Source organism: Pituophis catenifer, unplaced genomic scaffold, assembly GCF_029215685.1.
Source record: "Pituophis catenifer annectens isolate HBS135680 unplaced genomic scaffold, rPitCat1.0.hap2 SCAF_7, whole genome shotgun sequence".
NCBI classification, from domain to species: domain Eukaryota; kingdom Metazoa; phylum Chordata; class Lepidosauria; order Squamata; family Colubridae; genus Pituophis; species Pituophis catenifer.
This window is the reverse complement of record NW_027256887.1, coordinates 74,810,465-74,831,202: the sequence shown is the minus strand read 5'-3', so window position 1 is coordinate 74,831,202 and position 20,738 is coordinate 74,810,465. Positions and strand designations below refer to the sequence as shown.

Genomic DNA, 20,738 nt, shown 5'->3' with positions numbered 1-20,738 from the left:
TTAAGCTGCCTCTTTTCACCCAATGATCAAGTTTTCATTAATCATATTGGCCCATCTCCATTCCTACTGCTGCTATGATAACATGAGTGTAAATTGTCACAAATGTTTTACGGAAGTTTTTTTTTTCTTTTTCTTGAAAACACTCTCAGGATCTAAGTGTTTAGAGGAGAATGAGCTACATCGCTTTCATTGAGATAACAGTCAATTCTTCTTCAAGATTTATTACCGAGATTTTGCAAGTGCCTCGGGAGAGTGGCATTTCCCTCCATGACAGCTGTCCCTCTCTCTCCTCTCACTTCCTCACTGACTGATGCAGCTACATTCTTGGCTAATCAGGCACCTGGTTTCCAGAGCATTTTTCTTGCGAGATTTTTGTTAAAACAAGTCCTTGCCTGCCTTTCCAACAATCATCCCAGCAATGCGTTTAATTTCAGCCATTTTTGAAGCATTTCCCAACATCATCTCTGGATTAAAGTTAGGATTTCACCTGTCCTACAACACCTCCAGGAGGACTCCTGAAGCTTTGGCAACTCCTCTACAATCCCTACACAGACTCCTCCTATTTTGGGTCCCCACTACCCCGCAACTCTGTTCTGTTTGCTTTTGTCTTGAGGGAAACGTGGGGCTTCCACAACATGCAGTCATTCACCAAGAGGTATGGTGATTTGTCTTGCCAGTCCTGTTACCCTCTTCCCCGTCCTTCCTGCAGCCGTCTCTCTAGGCGATCCAGTTTTGCCAGATTTTCTTTCAGCAGTTTGCTGTTCGGAACCAGCTGCAAAGCTTTCTCGTAATATTGGCGCGCGGTGATATAGTTACCCTGCAAAAATAAGAATGTGGAACAAAAGGAGGGGGAGGAAAAAATCAAAACACGATTTTTGTAACTTCACAGGCAGGTCCTACAGTTTTCATTCAGATATCAACATTCCGCAGACTCCATGTCATCACAGATGCTTCTTTTTGCAATACAGGTAGTCCTCGACTTACGACCACATAGTTGAGTCCAAAATTTATGTTGCCAAGTGAGACATTTGTTAAGTGAGTTTTGCCCCCATTTTACCACCTTTCCTGCCACAGTTGCTAAGTGAATCATTGGAGGTGTTAAGTGAGTAACCTGGTTGTTAAGTGAATCTGCCTTCCCCGTTGACTTTGCTTGCCAGGAGGTCACAAAAGCTGATCATATGACCCTGGGACACTGCAACCGTCGTAAATATGAATCAGTTGCCAAGCATCTGAACCATCAGTGAAATCCGGCCGGATCTATCTGGTTTGCGCGAACCGGTAGCACTGGAGGCGGGAGGCTCCATCCACCCGCCGGGACATCATTACATCCCGTTTTTGACCCTCTGCGCATCCCGAACCGGTAGCGAAAGTAAGTGCATTTCACCACTGGTCTGAACTCTGATCACATGAGCACAGTGATGCTGCAATGATAGGAAGTGTGAAAAACAGTCATAAGTCACTTTTTTCAGTGTTGTCGTAACTTTGAAAAATCCCTAAGTGAACTGTTGTAAATTGAGGATTACCTGTAGTTCTATTTTGTTTACTTTTAAAATATCTCATTCTTTTCTTCCTTGAAAGACCTCAGATAGTGTGTATGGTCCTTTTTCCCACTCTTTTCACTACAGCAGTGTGAGATAAATTAATTTCTCAATTAATTGAGAAATGATGCATGGACCAGACAAAAGGAATAAGTGTCAGAGCTACATAGGGATGAAGGCAAATGTACAGTACATTTCCCAGGATAATTTTGCAGGAAAATTGGGTCGGTCACAGGGACCAGAGGTTTAGTCTTTAGTCACACATTACGGTGAGAGAGGTTTAGTCTTTAGTCACACATTACGGTGGGCTCCAGCATGAATCCAAAAGCTCAGAAAACTAAACTTCTGGTCTCGATGACTGAGCCAGATTGGATCCTACTACATAGGAATCTTTATCATACTAAACAGATAAAATCTCAAATTCATCCATCTGTTGGGTTTTTTTTTCTTCCCATACAGTAGAACCTCTGGTCACGAACGTTTCTGATGACGACCAAATCGGGTTCCGACCAAAAAATTCACAAAATTTTTGAATCTGGTCATGAACACATACTTGGGTGGTGATCAAACATGGTCACGGCCAATTTCCTCTTCCGCGCCATTTTTTTTAATAAGCGCCAAACAACAGCCCACTGCATTAATTTTCCATTAATTTTGGTTAGGTTCGGGTCACGACCAAATCGGGTTGCAACCAAAGTTATGGAACGAATTATGATCGTGACCAGAGGTTCTACTGTATTTGGGAAGTTTGGCCCATATTTCATTCTCTGCTGCTACTATGGCCAATCACAGCTACTATGACTTTTACTCAGAGCCAGCTGTCTGAAGACTCTGTGCCCCATTCTTGCCTATAGAGAAAAGAACAAGGCTATACATTTATGAATCTTCTCTTGTTAAAGCCCTAATTTATTTAGGAACTAACCCACTCACAAAACTGTTTATCAGCTACAGATGCAATCAGAAACCCTGTGTTGTGCCTAGGAGGAAGGTGTAAAGGAGATGACCCAAGGTAAGGTTAGTACTAAGGCAGCATCCAAGCTGAGCAGTTACATTTTGAAGGGAAGCTTCCACAGAGCTCATCTGTGATGGTATAGGTGGACTCCCACTATACTCATTGACCATGTTGACCGTTGACTGTTGACCTCATTCATTGACCATTCATTGACCATCCTCAAGTTATGTTGACTTGAGGCTGAGAGGACATTCAGTTCAATGGTTATCTGGAGAGTCATCAGTTTCCTCTGCTTCTTTAAGTAATAACTTAAAATAACAAGAAGTTTAATTTAAAAGCACCCTCCAGATACATTTTGTTGCAGCTCTAATTAAACTAGAATAGAACAAGTCTACTTGGGAAGTCTACTGTAGCTTGTAATGCTTTTAATTGGACAATGTAAAGAACTTCTGATCTTTACTATTTAATTAAATATTTAATAAAAAAATATTGTTTTAAGTAGACTTAGGGTACCTAGATAATCCAATATCATGTAATCCAACATGATCTGGTGACCACACATTATGTACCAAAGGGTTATAAATTGCACGGATGACTCTTATTTTATTAAAATAAAAATATTTTAATAAAAAACATACAAATAATTTCTGCCATTTTCTTACCTTGATATGTTCAATGCCTCCCATATTCATCCATGCTTGTGCTTGCTCTGGATTGAAGTCTACAGACACTTTATAGCTCTAAGTTAACATGAAAATGAAAACTCAACATTAGAAGACCTGAATCTATATCTTAATGCACACAAGGAATAGCTTTTCCCACACTTGGGTTCTTAGATGTTCTATATTACTAATCCAATGACTTCTGGCCATTTATTTTACTGGATACAATAGCAGTAGCACTTAGACTTATATACCGCTTCATAGTGCTTTTACAGCTCACTCTAAGCGGTTTACAGAGTCAGCATATTAGCCCTAACAATCTGGGTCCTCATTTTACTGACCTCGGAAGGATGGAAGGCTGAGTCAACCTTGAGCTGGTGAGATTTGATCTGCTGAACTGCAGCTAGCAGTCAGCTGAAATAGCCTGCAGTGCTGCATTCTAACCACTGTGCCACCTCGGCTCTTGGATGAAGATTGTTGGGGGTTGTAACTTAACCATAAATGGGAGCCCCAAATTGAGATGGACAGGATGGAATGTTAATGACATGTTTCCCAATGTCATTTCCTTAGAACAACCAATATGTTTAAGATGACTAGCATGTGTTCCTGGGAAGGATACCATTCTGCAAAGAATTTGAAAGACTATCCTCTGTAAAAGTTTTTTTTCAAAGGGGGGGAACAAAGGGGGAACAAACTAGAGAGAGCCAGCTATTGAAAATATTCTTATGAGAGGGGAAGTGAAAGGAATACAAGTGGAGATGAACTCTTGGATACAAGCTGAGTATTATGAATCACAGAGACTGCTGTTCCAAATTAAGAAACTGGGAATTTTGGAAATATAACAAAAATTGATCCATAATCCCTGGAAAGAAGCATATTTTGTTGTTGTTAGTTGCGAAGTCGTGTCCGACCCATCGCGACCCCATGGACAACTTTCTTCCAGGCCTTCCTGTCCTCTACCATTCCCCAGAGTCACCTATTAAATTGTAAACATAATCTAAAATAGATGATGTTTCTCTGGAATTTATCCTCTTGCTATCTAGCTATATGTTCATCCTATGGCAGCCTTTTTGCTCTAGAATTCTCAGATGCATAGGTTCAAGTAAGCAACTTGAGGAGCATCACTTAGGTTTAGTGAAATAAGCAATCCATGTGTTCATATATAAGTGAGTACCTCAAAAGCTTTGTCCAGGTGGTTTTGTTCTCTTAGCTGGTTTCCTTTGGTGAAAAAGAGCTCTGATATGATTTTGGGATCCTTTGGTTTCAGTTGTAAAGCTTTATCTATGGCTTCAAGTGCCTGCACAGATATACACAATAAATGTAGATGAATTCCTATCCAACAGCAGCAGCAAATCATGGCGATAAAATGCCTTCTTTGGTCACTACGAGACACTCGCTATCTATGGGCCACCAGGTGGATCCAAATTCTGCATTTAAAGTTTTACTATGCCACAGGGACACGGTGGCTCAGTGGCTAAGATGCTGAGCTTGTCGATCCAAAGGTTGGCAATGAAGTGGTTCGAATCCCTAGTGCCGCGTAACGGGGTGAGCTCCCATTACTTGTCCCAGCTTCTACCAGCCTAGCAGTTTGAAAGCATGTAAAAAATGCAAGTAAAAAAATAGGGACCACCTTTGGTGGGAAGGTAACAGCGTTCCGTGCGCCTTTGGCGTTTAGTCATGCCGGCCACATGACCACGGAGTAATCTTCGGACAGCATTTCAAAGTTTTTGGCTTTGAAAGGGAGATGAGCACCTCCCCTAGAATCAGGAACAACTAGCACATATGTGCGAGGGGAACCTTTACCTTTACCTTATGCCACAGGAACTCTCATTTCCTGCGTTTTGCGGAGGCTGTTGCCATTAACCGTTTAAAGCCTCCCTTATGCATGCAGAAGCAGCTTTATGTCAATCTATGCCTCCCGGGGGCGTAAGGCTTGTCATTGGTTGTTTTTATGTCAATCTGCGCCTCCTGTGGGCGTAAGACTTGTCATTGGTTGCTTTTTTGCATACGTTATAGGCTTAATTCATGCTCCTGCTGGATCTTATATTTGAGGCTGATTTTCAACTGTGTTATTGTAATGCAGGTACTGATGAGTCAATATGAAATGCTTGCATCTACCTCTGTTCGTCTGTTGACTGCATTGTTTAAATTATTAAAAGGGACTAACTGTTTTAAAAACTCCTATTGTAAACCAATAATTATTTTGACGTGGCCTTTTCCAACTGTGGCCCTCCAGATTATGGGTAGATGACAGGTTTTGGACTAGAGGGGTAACTATACCTTGTTGTAGTTCTCTTGCTTGCTGTAGATGGCAGATAACAAGCGGTAGCACTCCAGGCACTCGGCTCCTTCGGTCACAATGTGGCTCAACATTTGCTCTGCTTCCTTTGCTTGTCCCATCGTTGTTAAAACCTGAGCCTATAAAGAGGAGAGAAAAAAAAGAAGTAAAGGAAACAATTCTCCCTCCTAGAATCCTGGGGAATATACAGTTGCTCTCTTTCTGTAAGGCAGCCTAAGAACACTAAAGGTTAACACAGGGTTAAGTCTTACGCCTTAGAAATACATTTATCAACCACTTGTTCAGAGACTGTTTGAAGTTGCTACAACTCTGTAGGAATGGAACTTATGACAGGTCCTTGACGTTATGGCCATTGCAGCCCTCTTGTGGTTATGGGACTTGCACTTGCAACAGATGCAGTGTCCAGTGGTAAGAGAATTGCCATTTGCAACCTTCCCTGACACGTCACGCAAGCCAAGTCAATGGGGGGAACCAGCAGGGAAGGTTGCAATTCACTCTGGCAAGTCCATCCAGCCTTCTATGCTCAAGGCCTGCTCTGCTGTCCACTCTCCCGGCCTTCCTGCCCTTGCGCCCCAGTGCAACATTCACACTGCACCTGTTCTGACCTAGGCTCTCTTAAAAAAGCAGGAAGCAGAGTCTTGGTCCCAGCAAAACCTCTTTTATTTACACAACTGCAAATGACTTTCATTCACAGTCAGCAAGGCCTGTCCAAACAGCCTTTCAGAGGAATATTTATCAACACATTTTATCTCACTTGGCAAGCTGCCACGTAACTTGTTTCCAACCGCAGTACAAGGCAAAACTTGGCACAGAGTCTCTCAGAGTCATGGAACAAACAGATTGTTTCCTGCAAAAGCCCATTCCCCATTCACTCCTCTTTTATTTCCTATGGGAGGAGCCAATCACCTCCAAGGTGTGGCTTTACTCCTGAGTCGACCCTGCTTTCTGAGTTGTTCTTGTCTTCTGGCAGCTCTGCGCATGCGCACACAGGGAACAGGCTCCAGTTGTTCCTCTGTCTCACTGCTGTCTACCTCCCTTTCTGCCTCCGACGCAGAGCCTTCATCCGAGATTTCCCCAGCCCCCAGGACTGGCCCATATTCCTCCCCATCCTCCTCACTGTCTGACTCTGCTGCCAACTCCGATGGCTGCCAGCGGGCCACAACAGCACCATTCATCTCATGCCTTGCAGCACCATCCATGCCTACCTTACATGTGGCTTAAAACAGGCCTCCCCACCTCTCCCGCATCTCCTCCAACTCACTTGCAGCCTGCATCACTCTCCCAGGACTTTGCTACCCTCCTGCACCATCTCTACCTGGGATTTCCATCTCTTCCTACTTCCCCTGTGTGTCCTTACGACAAAAACCAGGACTCCTGATACTGTCATCATTAGGCAATGTGGTCACATGACATTGCAATTTATGACTGCCACAGTAAAACCCTATACCATTTCAGACAAATGATTGTCCAATCTCTTCTTAAAAACATCCAGTGCTGGAGAATTCACAACTTCTGGAGGCAAGTTGTTCCACTGATTCATTGTTCTAACTGTCAGGAGATTTCTCCTTAGTTCTAGGTTGCTTATTTCGTTGATTAGTTTCCACCCATTGCTTCTTGTCTTGACTTCAGGTGCTTTGGAGAATAGGTTGACCCCTTCTTCTTTGCGGCAAATTTTCGTCTGGTCAGTCTCCTTTGCTTGTCTTCTGCTGATATTTCTCTGTTGATCCTCCATGACTTGGTTCTATCTTCTGAAGATTTTTTTGTCAAGATTCCTGATTTTCTCCTCTCTGCCTATGTGCCTATTCCATTTGAGGTTAAAGCAGCTTCAGCGTAATCTCATACTCACTATTCTCATATAGCCCAATTTCAAGCTCTCACACCTGCAAGCAAAAAAGAAATGTGCAAAGATGCCACTTTCGGCAGAGTCTGAAGAAGAACAGCGTGCACTCACCAGAGCCAGTCGAGTCTCTTTGTTGGATGGCTGCAATGAAGCAGCTTCCCTATAAATCTTTAAAGCATCTTCATATCGGCCTGTGTTATAGTACAGCGCTCCGAGCGGGGACAGGATTTCAACTTTCCGTGCTACTTTAAGCGCCCTAAATAATAAAATAAAATAATAAATTATGTACCTCTTTAAAGGTCTCAAACTGTTCCTCGCCTTTTCTTCTACCCTGTGGTCTCCCATTAGGCCCAGTCGTTACTAAAAAAAATAACTTGGAATTCAGATAAAATTCAAATTCTTCCTTTGCAGTAAACATCAAGAGCCAAAGGGTCATAAAATGATGCCGTAACCCTTTCAAAAAAACACAGTATTAGCACTATTTCTCTTTTTTAAAAGCCAAGGATTTATTGTAACAGTAACAGAGTTGGAAGGGACCTTGGAGGTCATCTAGTCCAACCCCCTGCTCACACAGGAGACCTGTACTAGGGATTTGAACCGCTGACCTTTCTGATCGACAAGCTCAGTGTCTTAGCCGCTGAGCCACCTAGTCAGGCACCTTGTCGCCTTGCCAAGAACACCGGATGCCCAGATGCTTACCGCTTGTACCAAACTTCAGCATCCTTGTTCTGCCCCAAGGAGCGGTAGAGTCTGCCCAGATTCACCATGGCCACATGATGACCGGGACTGAGTTCAATGGCTTTCTGATAGTGGGAGACGGCAGTCTCTGGAGATCCTGGAAAAAAGAAGGATGGGTTAGGGTTGCTCTTAAGAGGGCTAGCAAAGTTTTATTTCTTTGTTTGTATCCCGTTATTAAGAATAGAAGCAAGCATGTGGACATTAAATACTGTAATGTCAGGGAAGCCATGAAATGTAAATTAATCAGCTTGCTTCACTGTGTGTCAGGAGACAATCTGGCCGACATAATGACCAAGCCATGGGGTGGAGTGCACCATGGGAAGAATATTAAGTTAATTGGATTTATGTCTATTCCAGTCACGAAGGAAGGAGTGTCAGAATATTCATGAACTGGAATGGAGACATGGTAACAAGGTCAACCAATGAATAGGCATAGCAACTAAGTCAGCCAATGAGGGCCATTTGGAAACTGAAACAGTTTAGAGACTGGGCGTGGCTTAGCAAACAAGTCTGGTTTAGCCTGAATTGAAACTGGAAACTCATCTCTGTTGTTCTCTCCTCTGCCTGTGTTTTGCTTGTAACTCTCTACCATGTTGGAAGAATCTGCTGTTGGTATTGTATGTGTTACTATGTATATAAAGAGAAGTTATTGAATCCTACTGAATCAGTTACCTGTGTGTGCTTTGTGTGTGTGATTTCTGCTACAAACTCTGAGTCCTTGCAGCAAATAGCAAACAGCCAGGTCAGTTTCAGCCCATTATTGCAGCCTGATTCAGCAGGAGCAGCTGATTGGCCTCCCAGAATACCCCCAATCAGCTGTTCCAGGCTGCAGGGATTGCCACAGACCATTGCCGCCTCCGTGCCTCATGTTTTTGGCTACATTTGGTGTATAAAACACACCCAAATTTTTTTTTGGGGGGGGGGAAGTGTGTCTTATACTCAAAAAAATACAGTATATTGTGACATGGAGAAACAGTACAGTCTAGTTTGGATGTATACATGTAAACATGGCAAGAAAAACAAATCTTGCAAGTTTACCAGACGGATGGCATCTCTCCCCCTCCCCTCTCAGAATCATGATTTCTAAAGTGTTTTGAAATGGAAGTACTACTAGTTTCACTTGCAAGATACATCTGCAACACACCTTCCTCTTCATATTTTCTCTACCACAACAACCCTGTGAGGAGAGTTGGGCTGAGACAGAGTGACTGACCCAACATCAACCAGGGCCATTCAAAGTCAGTATCTCTGAAAGTATCTTATGAGCTGCTTGAGAGATATTTGGAATCAGGAGATATGCAAGTTTAATAAATAAATAGCTGAAAAAAAGTAAATGCATATGGAATCAGGATAGACAATCCCATATAGCAGGGCTCCCCAACTCCCAGTCTACAGCCTGGTTACTGGGCTCCTCTCCACCACCCCGTCACCTCCGCCTCTGTTGTTCCACAGAGCTGGAAAGGTTGGGGATCCCTGCCATAGAGAACATTCAAGAGGAGCTCAAGTTCATTCAAAGGGAGGCATATCTGCAAATATAAAAAATATAAACAGACAAACACTCCCAAGATCCTCCAACAGTTGGTTACTTTGCAATGTGCAAGCTATACAATTACAGATAGTCCTCGACTTACAACAGCTCATTTAGTGGCCGTTCGAAATACAAAGGCACTGAAAATAGTGACTTATGGCCATTTTTCACACCACTGCAGCATCCCCATCATCACGTGGTTTACATTCAGATGCTTGACAACTGACTCACATTTATGACAGTTGCGGTGTTCAGGATTCATTTTGTGACCTTCTGACAAGCAAAGTCAACGGAGAATCCAGATTCGTTTAACAACCGTGTTATAATTTAACAACTGCAGTGATTCAGTTAACAAATGTGGGAAGAAAAGTCGTAAAATGGGACAAATTCACTTAACAAATTTTCCACTTAGGAACATAAATTTTGGGCTCAATTGTGGTCCTAAGTTGAGGACTACTTGTAATGTTAAAGCACATGACTAGCTCTTTTATACCGGCTGTAGTAACAAATGAATTCCCTAATCTACTACTGAAGAGCTAGAAAGAAAGGAATTATTTTCTCAAATATGGCAGAAATAAGATTAGCTCTAATTAGAATTTCAAAAATACATGCCATATGTCTCAAAAGATGCTTCTAGCAGTTTACGGGCATAAAATTAAAAGCATTAATATTAATGCTAATATATAGAGAGAGCAGGGCTTGGCAACCTTAAACACTCAAACAGCCACAAAGATCCTAACCAGAAGCCCCCCATTCGATTCCGGAGCCAACCAGAAGTCTGGTTCCCCCACCATAGAGTCTCCTCCTAGTGTGGCATCCTTTTTCCTCTGCTGACTGGAAGTGCAGTTTCCGCACCATAGAGTCTCCTCCTAGCACAGCGTCCTTTTTCCTCTACCTGTCCTAACCGAAAATTCTATCAATTGTGGAAATGACCAGCGACAGAAAGCTGCAGCAGAGGAATGAAAGAGCCACATGCGGCTCCAGAGCCGCAGGTTGCTGATCCCTGATATATATAGAGAGAGACTGCAAAATATCCAGATGACCACTAGATGGCAGTAGTAAGTCATCTAGAATTTTGGCAGCCCAGATAAAGTAACCCCATTAACATTAAATAAGGGAGGAGAGACATGCATGATCTAAAACCAATACCACACCAAATAGCAAATGTGATATTTCTTTTCCCGCAAGATGGAGCTGGTCTATTACATTTTCCACAGATATGTGGCAGAACAATCCATCATAAGAAAGTAGAGAGAAGTACAAGCTGTGTGAACTGATTAAGTAGGATAATTTGTCGGTGTCTTATGTTAAGCAAAAACAACAATCAATGGGTTGACAATTAATTTCATCCTTGAGAAAAGTGACAGATTGCTAGCACTGGAAAGCAAACAGCTTTTAAAGATAAATTTTATACAGCAACCCACTGGGTGTCACGCATTCACATATATCCTATAACAGCAGAGTAGAGCAATCTGCATGTGAAATGCAAATAAAACCCAAGTTAAAAATAACTACAATTTAAATTTAAGATTCATAGCAAGGAGGAGAAAGGGGATTTGCTGGTTGCTAGTTTACATGGTTTAAAATGTCCAAACATCTTTCCAAAGTCACCATGTATCAATATGAAGCAGGATAAGTAATCCCTCCCTGGCTGATGGACTAAAGTCTAGCCACCTTCATACTGATCTTGCCTCCTGCTCAAATCCATTCAAAGATCATCTGAAATAAACTATATTATTACTACAGATTAACAGAGTTGGAAGGACCTTGTAGGTCATCTAGTCCAACCCCCTGTCCAAGCAGGAGACCCTACACCATTTCTGACAAATAGGCAGTCCATCTCTTCTTAAAAGCTTCCAGCGATGAAGCTCCCACAACTTCTGAAGGCAACTTCTGTTCCGTTGGCTGATTGTTCTCTCTGTCAGAACATTTCTCCTTCTTTTTTAGGTTGAATTTCTCCTTGATCAGTTTCCATCCATTATTCCTTGTCTGGCCTTCGGTGTTTTGGGAAATAGCTTGACCCCTTCCTTTCTGTGGCAGCCCCTCAAATATGGGAACACTGCTATCATGTCTCCCCCTGGTCCTTCTCTTCACTAGACTAGCCAGGCCCAGTTCCTGTAACCGTTCATCATCGTATGTTTTAGCCTCCAGTCCCCTAATCATCTTGGTTGCTCTTCTCTGCACTTTTTCTAGACTTTCTTTTTTATAGTGTGATGACCAAAACTGGATGCAGTATTCTAGGTGTGGTCTTACTATGGCTTTACAGAGTGGTATTAGTACCTCACTTAATCTTGACTGTATCCCTCTGTTAATGCAATTTAGGATTACATTGGCTTTTTTGGCTGCCGCCGCATACTATTGGCTCATATTTATCCTGTTTCCCCCAAAATAAGACATCCCCTGATAATAAACCCAATCGGGCTTTTGAGCGCATGACAATAAGGTCAAGCGCTTATTTCAGGGTTCAAAAAAATATAAGACAGGGTCTTTTTTTCGGGGAAACATGATAATTGGTTATCCACTAAGACTCCAAGATCCCTCTATTAAGCCTGTTTTCAGGCTTAAGATGTTGCCACTTAGCTGGACAAGTAAGACTGGAAACCTGTGCAGATTTTCCTGGAAATACTGGTAGTTCTTGACTTATGACCAGTCGCTTAGCAACCATTCAGTTATAACAAACCTCCCTGGGGAGGGGGGGAGGAGTTACAACCCCGGTTCTGAAGTTCCAATGGCCCCACCCTCATCCCACAGTCACATAATCATGTTTTATAACATTTTTTGCTGAAAACAGGCATTTACTTTTGGTAAAGTTTGGCAAAAATAGCAAACCATTGTTTCATTTAATGCCCGCATTTGCTTTAACAACCACTGCAAAAAAAAAGAAAGAAAGAAAGAAAGAAAGGTTATAAAATCAGGTCAGTCACATGAGCGACCCAATTTTTGACCATCACAACTTGCAATGATGATGGGCAGGCTCCAATTAAGGTCCTATGTCAAGTATGCCCATTGAACTGGAACTTACTTGCGTAGACACATCTAAGATAATTCCGCAAATAAATAATCTCTGCCTCCACCTTTAGCAATATTTGAATGGAAGAACTTGTAATAACAGCAACATCTAACTTGGGATCCTCCTATCTACCTGACTGTCTTTTCAACTGAGCTAAGGGTTGCCTTCTGTAAGTTTTGGGCCCTTAAATGCTCTTAACAGCCTTCTCACAACTTGGATGCCCTCCAGATGTACAGACTTTTCCTTAGGATTTCCCAACCCATCATGGCCACTGCCAAAAATTCTGGGAATTGAAGTCCTTGTACCCTCAAAGACATCCGGTCTGGGATGTCTTTGGTTTGTGTACTTTGCGTCTGAACTCTTTTTTTTTTATAAAAAGTTTTTTATTATTTTTTTAAGACAAATAAACATCAGTCCTTCCATGTGTCATCTCAGTGTTTCTTCGGTGACTTCTTTTTTTTTTTTTATTGAAAAGTTTTACAAAGAAAATCCCTCCCCCCAATATTCCCCCCCCATCCACCCCCCCAGACTTCCCAGAGCAAAATACAGGGTATTTCAATTAACAATCATAAGCTAAATTAGCTTAACTGTTCTTAAACTACCTAATCCCCCCTGAAACCTTAACTCCACTATGGATAACATAATACTTCTAAAATAAAGTTTAATATTCATTCATAAGCTATTTGATATTTTCTTGTCTGATACTTATTTTGAATATAATCAATCCATCTTCTCCATTCCGTCTGAACTCTTGATGCATTTGGACCTTAGGTTTTGCTGAAGATGAAACTCAAATACTTTGGCCACCTAATGAGAAGGAAGGACTCACTGGAGAAGAGCCTAATGCTGGGAAAGATTGAGGGCAGAAGAAGGAGGGGACGACAGAGAATGAGGTAGCTGGATGGAGTCACTGAAGCAGTCGGTGTGAGCTTAAATGGACTCCAGAGGATGGTAGAGGACAGGAAGGCCTGCAGGAACATTGTCCATGGGGTTGCGATGGGTCGGACACGACTTCACAACTAACAACAACAATAACCCTTGTTTTGCTGCAGCTACCCAGGGAGGACGCTCTTCATCTTGGAGTAGCTGATACACAGGCTAATGCCACGCTTGAGGGTGTTGAGAACTACAAAACTGATTCTAGGAGAGGAAGAACAGCTTTACAATGCACATAATAAATAGTAAATAATACAAACTATGCAACACACCATGCAACACATTGACTGGAGCTTTTGGAACATGGGGGGGGGGGGGAATCTTCCCAGAGCAGACTTGAGATAAATTGATGTGCTAGGAACTCTGATGGCAATCATTTTAATTTGTCCAGAGTAGTTCTTAATCCTCCAGGTTTTGCCTTGTTTTTACTTACCAGTGTCGACTAAAAAAACCCCATAGTTATTATGCAGGTCAGAGCTTTCGGGACAATTCTCGATGCCAGCCTGATATACTTCCTCGGCTTCTTTTAACTGTTCCTAAAGGCAAAAAAGGGAGAAAATGCTGTTATTCAGTGGCCAGCCACCATTTAAAGGACCATATGGTCATCAACCACAAACCCTGGCTGGCATTAGCTGCCATGGCTTTACTCCAGGCCTGAGAGCCTGACACTGAGACATGTAATATAACAGCAGAAACAAGCAGGTAGTAAGCTTCCTGGAAGATACCTAAGGCATACATCTGATACAGCGGTGAGTTTCATGTATTCTTGCCACTGGTTTGCTGTCAGGTTCCAAACAGAAGGAAATAAAAGGAGACAAACCTGGATGGCTGCTACCTTAGTTTAATCACTTCTTGGCACTCGCTGACAATCGCAGATAAAAATCTTATTAGGGCTACTGCCCTGTGCTTCCCGCCACCATTTATCCATTAGTTATCACCACCCACCCAATCACGCACGCTGCTCCCTCCCATGTGACCCAGAAGTTGGCTAATGTTTAATTCTTGAGTATTTACAACCAGCATCTAAACAGTTAATCCACTTGTTATTGCCAGCTGGCCATGAGGATGTCATCCCCCAGCTCTTCCCTCCCGTCGATCCTATCATTCCCTGGGAGGCTCGACGCAGGACGAAGCAGATGCTGGGCTGAAACGAGGTTTGTGTGCTCCTCCCCCCACGAATGGCAGCTCCGTGCCGACAGTGCGCTGGAGCTGACATTCGCTGTGTGTGGGCACGCTTGCTTCACTTGCACCTTCCGCGCATGCGCCCAGCCTTCTGCGCATGCACTTTACTCGCATGGATGCCTTCCGCGCATGCCCCTGGCCTCCAAAACGTGGCTAAATAGGACGGCATTACAACCGGTCCAAACCGGCTGAATACCACCTCTGGTCTGATAAACAGATAACTACATGAATACATAGTTAAAGTGAATCAATTAGAATATAAGGGCGAACATCTGTAGCTTGGGTGTAGGATATGGGTGAAGGTTCGTTCTCCGAGCTTGTGGGTTGCTTTCCAAGTGTTTTGTTATCATGCTAGGTAACATTTTCAGTGGAGTTTAAGGAATGTTGGTGGCAACCAACCCACAAGCTTGGAGAACGAACCTTCACCCTCAAATTAAAATATATGCCTATATGTATATCTAAAAACATGTACCTGAGATACACTTTGGGAAATTTTAAATGGTGAACTCCGAACCCTTTAATATGGGAGGCCTAGAAATTGTGCAAACTGCTGTCTATGTATCGTGCCCAGTTTAAGAAGGTCCTGAGAATAACCAAAAATTAAGTGATACATTCTATATTTGAAGCAAAGCAGAATTAAACCATTAAGTCCATCTTTCCTAAACTGGAATCTTCCACATATGTATAGTTTACAATAGTTTATTTATTAATTTATCATATCCATACCTTGCCTTTCCTCTAGAACAGGGGTGTCAACCTCAAGGCCCGGGGACCGGATCCGGCCCACTGGGTGCTTAGATCTGGCCCACGAGGCTGACCTGGAAACAGCAAAGGACTGGCCAGCAGTTCCTCTGGCAGTGAAAACGAAACCGTTTTTGCTGGCAGAGGGTTGTAGGAGGCCGTTGCAACTGAAAACGGAGCTTGGGAGCCCATTTTCGCTGGCAGAGCGCTCGGGCCACTACAGATGCCCCAACACAAGTAATGTCAAGCTGGTCATACCCACCCTGGCCACACCCACCCCGGTCCCCCAAGGTCAAACACAACTCTGATGCAGCCCTCAATGAAATCAAGTTTGACACCCCTGCTCTAGATCCTCAAGGTAGCACATATACTACTCTCTCCTTTAATTAAATTCTCATAACCAGCATCCTGTAAGGTCAGTATAGTCAAGACAGACACTGGCCCAACATCAGTCTGTAAGCATCCATGGTCAAGGACCGACTTGAATCTGTCTTTCTTTCATTCTACTCCAACTTTCATATTATTCCACTGACTTTCAAAAACCAATGTTTGGCTATAATTCTCAGACTGCTTAACTAGACAGACTCCTGCCATAAACCTATATGGCAAAGAGTCAATTGGTCACATGACTGTGATTTACAACATTTTTGCCAAAACCCATTATTTATTTCTGGGTTTTGACAAAAATGCCCCATAGCAAACAATGGATTCACCTAATGACCAACAGAAAAAGGTTGTAAAATCCGATCAGTCACCTGTGTGACCCACTTTACAATGGTCACAACTTATGACTGTAATAGGCAGCCTTCATTACAGTTGTTCATCGAGGACTATCAGTTCAAATACAATTGATTATGGGAAATGATTGAAAACATACTGTATTTGAATTGTATCTAGAAGCTGATAAGGAGCCAAAGCAATGTGCTATAATAATGTGCCATAAAGGTAAAGGTTTCCACCTGTCCAGTCATGTCCGACTTTAGGGAGGCAGTGCTCATCCCTATTTCTTAGTTGGGGGAGCCAGCGTTGTATGAAGACACTTCCGTGGTCGTGTGGCCAACATGACTATATGCCAAGGTCTGGGATGGGTTCTACTTACCTTTACTACCAGTTTGCAACGGGATCACATGCGCGCTCACGCTTCGCTCGCACAGAAGCTTCTGCGCATAAGCTTCTGCGCATGCACAGATAGTCGATGATGACATCCGGGTGGGTGGGCGGAGGCTCCTGCCGGTTTTACTTTTGCAAGAACCGGACCGAACCGGGGGCAACCCACCACTGGCCAAGGTGCACAGAACACTGTTACCTTCCCAGCACAGTGGTACCTATTTATCTACTCACATTTTCATGCTTTCAAACTGCTAGGAGCAGTTGGCAGGAGCTGGAGCAAGTAACGGGAGCTCACTCCACTGCATGGCGCTTGGGTTTTGAATCCAGGCTTGTCAGTTTTTCAGCTGACAAGCTGAATGCCTTTAACCACTGCGCCATCACTATAGTGTACTATAGTAATGTGTCAGGGTATACAGCCAATAAACAGACCACTGCATTCTGGACGTGTCTAGCTTCTAAGTAACCTTCAAAACCCCATGTGGAGTCAATTGCAGTAATCTGAACCTTTCACCAGGCAATCCCATCTCTATCTATAGTGAAACTGATTTAGTTCTGTGGGACTTAACTGCAGGTAAATTTATATAGAATTACAGCTACCTGCTCACTTTTGTTAAGAAGCACGGGCCTTTTTAGAATTCTGTAAGAGTTCATCTCTAAGACAATGACCCAGCTACATATTCTGAACTGGTTTAATTCAAAGTTGCTTTTCCAAAACAAACAATTTCCCAAATTTGACAAAACAAAGCTAAATTTATGTTTTGGGCTTGCAAAAAATTAACTGTAGACACAATAGGAACGTGTGCATTCAAATTCAAGTAGGGCTAATAACATCCAGGGCGGCCTTTGAAGAAAAGAAATCCTTCACAAGGCTTGGTAAACAGGAATTAGACCTCTGGGTTAGATAAGAAAACATAAGAGGGGCACTGATTGTAGACTTTAGATTAAGGATACACACACAAAACAACTGCCGCAGGAGATGTCTGTATACAAAATGGCCATCATAAAGTGTGTGGCTGCTTACAAAACACCCATTTAGCAGAACGTAAACTCATTTCCCCATTGTATTCTCTGCTGTTCACTAAGGGCCTTGATGGGGCTTCAAGGCATCCATTGTTAGGAGCAAATATGATGCATGCCAATTTGCTACGGATTTACGTTACTTAAAAGAATCTTTTAAACGTCAAGTGGGAAATCAACCAACCCAATTTAGATATTGCCCTGGAAGCAGGGGATTTTATTTGCTGGACGTCTGCCGTGGAAACAAAATTCTGATGGTAGAAAAGAAAGGCTGACAACAGAGAACCGTAGTCTAAGATAAACATATGCTTCCAGTAATCTAGATCTCTCTTCCTGAACCTGATGCTCCAGGCATCATTAGTCTAATATTATTACAATTTCAAGACTATAACTAGTTGCTTGGAATAGAATTCTGGCCCTTTCTCTCCTATTAATTTCTATGTGACACACATGCAGACATTATAAATGTTACAGAACTACTGATATATGAGAGTAAGGAGTTTTTTTCCCCCACAACTGCACAGGGAAGAGAGAATTTCAATTACACATTTATATCATAAAGCACAAGCATTAAAGGGTGAGCCAAAGGCTTCCTACACACAGCAGGGATTGAGAAAAGACAAAAAAGGAAGCAAGAGAGGCAGGTTATATAGAGGCATCATTTTGGGAGGAACAATGAGAGATTACCTCATGGAATAAGAAGCCCTTAGGAGAAAGGTCAGAAAAAGCATTGTGATGGATTTTCAGTACAGAGGGGTAAGGCAAGGCAGAGAGAACATGGAGGAAAGAGTGTATGCGTGCTCTGGAAGTAAGCAGAAAAGCTTGCAAAGGCTTCAACTCCTAGAATTCCCCAGCCAGCATGGAATTCTGGGAGTTGAAGTCCACACATCTTGAAGTTGCCTAGGTTGAGAAACACTGGTATATAAGAAAAGGATGACATGGTCAGAATGATAAAAAAAGTCTGAGTAGCTTTTGGCAGCAAAGTCCTACCAGAAGTGGATGGAGGCAAAAGAGAGGACCGTGACAGTCAGCTGTCAAAGTTGACTTTGACAAAGCACCTGAAGGCCAGACAAGGAATAATGGATGGAAACTGACCAAGGAGAGATTCAACCTAGAAATGAGGAGGAACTTTCTGACAGTGAGAACAATCAGCCAATGGAACAGCTTGCCTTCGGAAGTTGTGGGAGCTTCGTCACTTGAGACTTTCAAGGAAAGACTGGACTACCATTTGTCAGAAATGGTGTAGGGTCTCCTGCTTGACAGGGGGTTGGACTAGATGACCTATAAGGTTCCTTCCAACTCTGTTAATCTGTTAAACTGACAATGAACAGGGACCGGGAAACAATAAGTTTGGAAGTTGCACTGAATTTCCAATGCAATTCATTTTGGGGACTGGGATTGTTCCGTCTCCCGCAATCCATTCTGAAGCTTTGAAGGAACAGAATGATGTCAAGTCACTCTTCATTAAAACTCATGAAGTCTCCCCAGGTGGCAGATTTAACTTGGAAACTAAGCAGGGTTGGTCGTAGCTAAGACTTGGATGGAAGACCTCCAGGGAATACCAGAGCAGTAGACTAGAATGAGAAGTTGGAGGGGAAAATACCTCCTGGGGGAAGGTAATGGCAAACTATGTCTGTTCTCTTGCCAAAATGGATGTGCCTCAGAAGCCACCAGGAATAAAGACAAGATCGGTGGGATTCATTTATCCCAACTAAGTACATTTAACTCTGCTCCCCAGAAAAAAAGAGAAGGTTAATATCAGGCTTCTCATTAGGCACAGTTGTAAAACTTACCTCTCCAAATACTTTACCCCCTATTCAAGGATTGTTTTATTTGGCAAAAGGCTCATGGAACAACTTAGCAAAAATTAGTTCTTTTTGTTGAAAACAAGAATGAAGCCCCATATAGAAAGAAATCAAAGCCCTCATATATGTCTATGTTTCTGGATTTAAATCCTAGGATTTTGCCTTCAATCTAAGACAATGGAATTTGGCCATTCTCCTAATGACCTTGGAAGACCTGATTTATGCTGGCATAACATTCTTTCTAGCATAACAGAAGTAATGTTGGTTCCTGCCTCATTCCTTATAATCAGGTTCCAATACTCTTATCAACTACATGTCAAGTTTCCGAACACTACAGTTCATAAAACAACACACTTCCGATCAGGCTTTTTGCTGTTTGTGGACCCACTCTCTGTTTTATGATGCTTTTGAAAGAGCAAAGAGCATTTCTTGATTCACCCACCCCTGCATTGCTTTATAGCAGCGATGGTGAACCTTTTCGGCACCAAGTGCCGAAAAAGGAGTGCGCGCACACGCTTGTCGGGGACACGACCCAGAAGAGAAGTTGCCTAGTGGGCATGTGCATGCCGGGAAATGAACTTCCGGTTTCCATCTCGTCTTCTGGTTACTGGCGTGCATGTGCGTGTGATGATCATCTGGCCGGCACGCATGCACACAACGGAAACTGGAAGACCAGCTCTACCGGTTTCCGGTACTGCCGCACACGTGAAGGACAGCTGATTGTCGCATGCACATACGTGCCAGAAATCCGGAAGAGGAACAGGCGACGCTGCTCGTGCCAGCCAACATGGCTCTGTGTGTAGGTTCGCCATCACAGCTTTACAGTCATTATATTGGTGATATTTGAAATGTTGTCTATCAACAACAGACCATGCTTTTTGAAGATGGTGCCTTCAATTGTTAGTGCCTACAGCTACAGGTGAAGAGAAAGGCTTCTGAACAGGTGTCTGGAGAGCTGTTTCAGTGGGATAGAAATAGTCCTCAGGTTACAAAAGTAATTGGGACTAGAATTTCCATCACTAAAGGGTGTGGTCATAAAAGACAATGTCATGTGGCCGCATCACTTACCAATGACAATCCCACCAGTCCCCATTGCCGTTGTTAAGCAAAGACTCTGTGAGTTGTTAAGCGATGACTTCACATGACCACAATTGTAGGAAGAGGTGGAAATCCAGAAGTGCCTGCTTACACCACTAAAACTGTGCTCCAGCCATGCAGGCCGATGGGTGAGAGCTATGGGTGGGTAAGATTGGTGCCACAGATAGGTGGTAGGAAGATGGGCAGGCACTACAAAATACAACATCTCCACACCCCCTGGGGATCACTTAAAAACTCCCTTGCTTAACAACAGAAATTTTGATCCCATTTGGGTCGTAAGTG

At 42.9% G+C, this 20,738-nt stretch overlaps 1 protein-coding gene across 1 annotated transcript in view; it reads right to left on the bottom strand.

Moving 5' to 3' along the window:
• Window positions 1-495: 495 nt before the first annotated feature.
• Window positions 496-20,738, bottom strand: part of TMTC1 (transmembrane O-mannosyltransferase targeting cadherins 1) — a 141,772-nt gene continuing 121,529 nt past the window's right edge. Inside the window, exons 13-19 of the mRNA XM_070947297.1 lie at window positions 13,937-14,039; window positions 7,991-8,126; window positions 7,403-7,547; window positions 5,433-5,570; window positions 4,327-4,449; window positions 3,153-3,230; window positions 496-817 (exon numbers count right to left, since the gene is read on the bottom strand). Coding sequence (XP_070803398.1) covers window positions 683-817; window positions 3,153-3,230; window positions 4,327-4,449; window positions 5,433-5,570; window positions 7,403-7,547; window positions 7,991-8,126; window positions 13,937-14,039 — 858 coding nt within the window. The 3' untranslated portion in view covers window positions 496-682. The remainder of the gene's footprint in view (window positions 818-3,152; window positions 3,231-4,326; window positions 4,450-5,432; window positions 5,571-7,402; window positions 7,548-7,990; window positions 8,127-13,936; window positions 14,040-20,738) is intronic.